This window comes from Humulus lupulus, chromosome X (genome assembly GCF_963169125.1).
Source record: "Humulus lupulus chromosome X, drHumLupu1.1, whole genome shotgun sequence".
Classification (NCBI taxonomy): Eukaryota; Viridiplantae; Streptophyta; class Magnoliopsida; order Rosales; family Cannabaceae; genus Humulus; species Humulus lupulus.
In genome coordinates this window covers 109,258,503-109,261,926 of record NC_084802.1, presented here as the reverse complement: position 1 = coordinate 109,261,926, position 3,424 = coordinate 109,258,503, and the positions used below count along the sequence as shown (strand labels likewise).

The following is a 3,424-nucleotide window of genomic DNA, read 5'->3' as shown; positions in this document are numbered from 1 at the left end:
CCACATGAGGTCAACTACTTGTTCGACCTAAAATCCAACCCCAACCAGGAAAACACGGGGTTCTTCCACTTCTGTCACCAGGAAACAGGTCTCACTTTCCTGACTGATACTACTTTTATCTCGAACGTGGGGAAGTACCATCTGGAGTACTTCTGACGACTGACATGGTCGCGAACAACTTGGCCTTCACACAAGGAGGTAAAGTCTTTGTACCACTGGTAATTTATTTTTCTTTAATTTTTTGCTGCATTTCCCTTAGAAATTTAGTGCATTTCAGGCCCATGGTTGCGACCAGACCCTACTCCAGACATGGTGATGCGATCAGCCCTCCTAGCCAGCATGATTGACATAGAGAAAAGTGTCAAACAGTTGGTCACAAAGGCCAATCTGAGACTGGTCGGCCTTTTGGCTCCTCACCAAGATGTGAGGGAATCTACTGCGGGGAGTGCTACCAGCACTGAAGTCCCCGAACAACAGCCAGATGTGTCACAACCTCCTCCGAGGAGGGCAACTGGGGTGACCATCAAGGAGCCAACTGGTGCCCCCGACCTGCTGCCGCACCGGCCCCTCCAGGGAAAGTAAAGAAGAAGGCCACAGAGCCTATTGTTGAGTCGTCGGACGAGAACGGTGCTGATTTTACGCTTTTAGATAGCTTGCCTATTCCCTGTCACCTCTTCAACGGGGATGGCAATTTTAGATATCCTCCTGCTTTAGATTCAGACTTCTTCATGCCAGAGAGTGAGTGTAACACTAGTAGAGTATATAATGTAGTGACCAGTAATGATAGTTAGGGTATTTTACTTACAATTTCCTTTGTTTCTTTTCCTGACATAACATACTGAATCGTTTGTACTATCTCACTATTCGTGTATTTGCTTTCTTGCAGACATGGATTCTGAAAACGTGTTCGACATTTACTGTGCTCCCGAGGTTCCTGAAGCTCCTGCGAGCAAGAAGAAAGCGAGCAGGCGGCATCAAGGGGAAAGCAGTAAAGCGCCTCCGGCCAAGAAATATCGTATGGTAGACCCTCCAGCAGACGTACCCTCAAAAAATGCCACACCACCTGCTTCTCCCCTCGAGCGGAAATCTCCACCTTCTCCAGTTGGGTCGACACAGCAGGCTGCCCCTGCTTCCACAGGGGGTGACATATCGAGTCGTGCCCTAAGATTAGCCAAGGACAGGATGGCTAAGATTTTGAAGCACGAACATTGCCCAGAAGCGACGGCTGGGATAGAGACGATGGACGTCGACCAGATCTTAACCCGTGATTTAAACGAGCTCGCAAGTGTAAGTTGTCTTTTTTCTTTAGAGACTAAGTCCTTTTATTTATCAGTCAATTTAACTTTTGTGCTAATCGCAGGCAATGCTAACCGTGACTACCGGCCATCTTCGCTTAGGAGCTATTACCGAACAGTCCAAAACCTCCGAGCAACGGCACGCTGAAGAACTCAAAGCTGCCGAAGCAAAATATGCTGAACAGCTTGAGGCGGCTCAGAAGACAAACGCAGCACTGCTCGAGGAGAAGGACAAGCTGGTTGAGGAGTTAAGGGAAAAGCTGACTGTGCTAAACAAGGCCGTCGAGCAGAGAGACCAGTTCAAGGAGTCTAACCAGGTCAACTATCGCGAGGCTAAAATACTCGAGGAGGACCTGATTGTGAGCAAACAGGAGACTACAAAGATGGAAGGCCGGATCGAGGAGCTTGAAAGAGCCAACGCCAGCAATTTGGAGAGGTACATGAATGCCACGGTTAAGTGTTTCTATGACTTCTGGAAACACAACCAAGAGGCCAACTTCAGCTATCTTCCCGAGCGCACGAGGCATGCTGAGATTGCCCGCTGCGCTGCTCGCTTGGCGGAAGAAGAGAGAGCAAGGATACCTGCCTCACCTGAAATTTCATTGGCCACTGGTGTGGACGGGGCGGACAATGAAGCTACAACTGTCATCGACCAGGACACCCCTCAAGATCCTCCTGCTTCGTGGTCTGATATTTTTCTTTTATCCATTTATCTTATAATTACATGACATATGGGTCATGATGTAAAGACAATATAATTTTTATTACTGCGTGGGCAGCTACTTTTTTCTTTTAACAAACAATTACATCTGAGCAGTTATTGCTCGCGGTGTAAAGGGATTCCTTTTGATATTATAATATTTGCCTTTTATTATAACATTTGTTCGCATGACCGAACTTAGCATAGTACTTTGTTTTGATTTAACAAAATACAAAATTTTGAAAAATACTCTAAGTACCCTAGCATGCTTTCACTTATTTTGCTCATGTGTTTACATACCTCTCGATATGCCTTGCTTACTAGATGCCTTATATGCCCCCCAACTGATTGAGGAGTTTTAGGTCCTTAGTCACTTGCCTTGACCAAAACCTGTTTGTACATTACTACTCGGAGCAAATAATTAAAACGATAATACAGCAAAACAACACACGTAATGAGCAAATACTTGTAATAAATACAATAATTGGCAAGAATGACTGGTTGCGCACAGTCCCTTATATTTCTCATAATAAATGGACAAAACGTGTCTGTACGAGTGATCAATAAGATCTTACACTTATAAGCGATCAGTCATATAAAATGATCAACCCTTTTTCATAATTTGTAAAAAGTAAAATTAGTACAAGCCAATTCGTTGAGAAGAATTGTTTATTGATAGTACTTGCGCAGGTGTTCTCCATTCCAATAGTGAGGAATGAGATCTCCATTTAAGCAAGCAAGTTTGTAGGTGCCTGGATGGAGGACTTCTTCAATCTGGTAAGGCCCTTCCCAATTAGGTCCGAGTACTCCAACAGCCTGGTTGCGGGTGATTAGAAAAACTCTTCGAAGTACTAAATCTACAACGTTGAATTTTCTCTCGCGTACTTTAGAGTTGAAATACCAGGTGACTTTTTGCTGGTAATCAGCTACTCGGAGTTGGGCTTGCTCATGTTTCTCATCAATCAAGTCCAGGGATTCCATCAATAGTTGGCTGTTCGAGCCTTGATCGTACGTTATTCTGCGATGTGAGGGTGGATCTAACTCCACAGGAAACATAGCCTCATATCCATAAGCCAAAGAGAATGGAGTATGGCCTGTTGCTGTTCGATGAGAAGTTCTGTACGACCAAAGGACTTCTGGCAATTGCTCTGGCCAAGCACCCTAAGCTTCTTCTAGTATTTTCTTTAGAGTATCCTTTAGCGTATTATTGACAGCTTTAACTTGTGCATTTTCTTGGGGATGAGCGACTGAAGAAAAGCTCTTGATAATCCTATGCCATTGGCAAAAGTTAGTGAATAAATCACTATCAAACTGTGTGTCGTTATCCAAGACGATTTTCCTTGGCAATCGATAGCGACAAACGATGTTTTTGATCACGAAATCTAGCAGCTTTTTGGTCGTTATGGTTGCGAGTGGCTCACCTTCGACT

The 3,424-nt window shown here is 44.5% G+C and overlaps 1 protein-coding gene across 1 annotated transcript; it reads left to right on the top strand.

Moving 5' to 3' along the window:
- Positions 1-1,017: 1,017 nt before the first annotated feature.
- LOC133806149 (uncharacterized) lies at positions 1,018-2,076 on the top strand. Its single transcript, XM_062244274.1, has 2 exons — positions 1,018-1,287; positions 1,361-2,076. The coding sequence occupies exons 1-2, from the start codon at positions 1,018-1,020 to the stop codon at positions 2,021-2,023; spliced, it is 933 nt and encodes a 310-aa protein (XP_062100258.1). The 3' UTR covers positions 2,024-2,076.
- Positions 2,077-3,424: the final 1,348 nt, after the last annotated feature.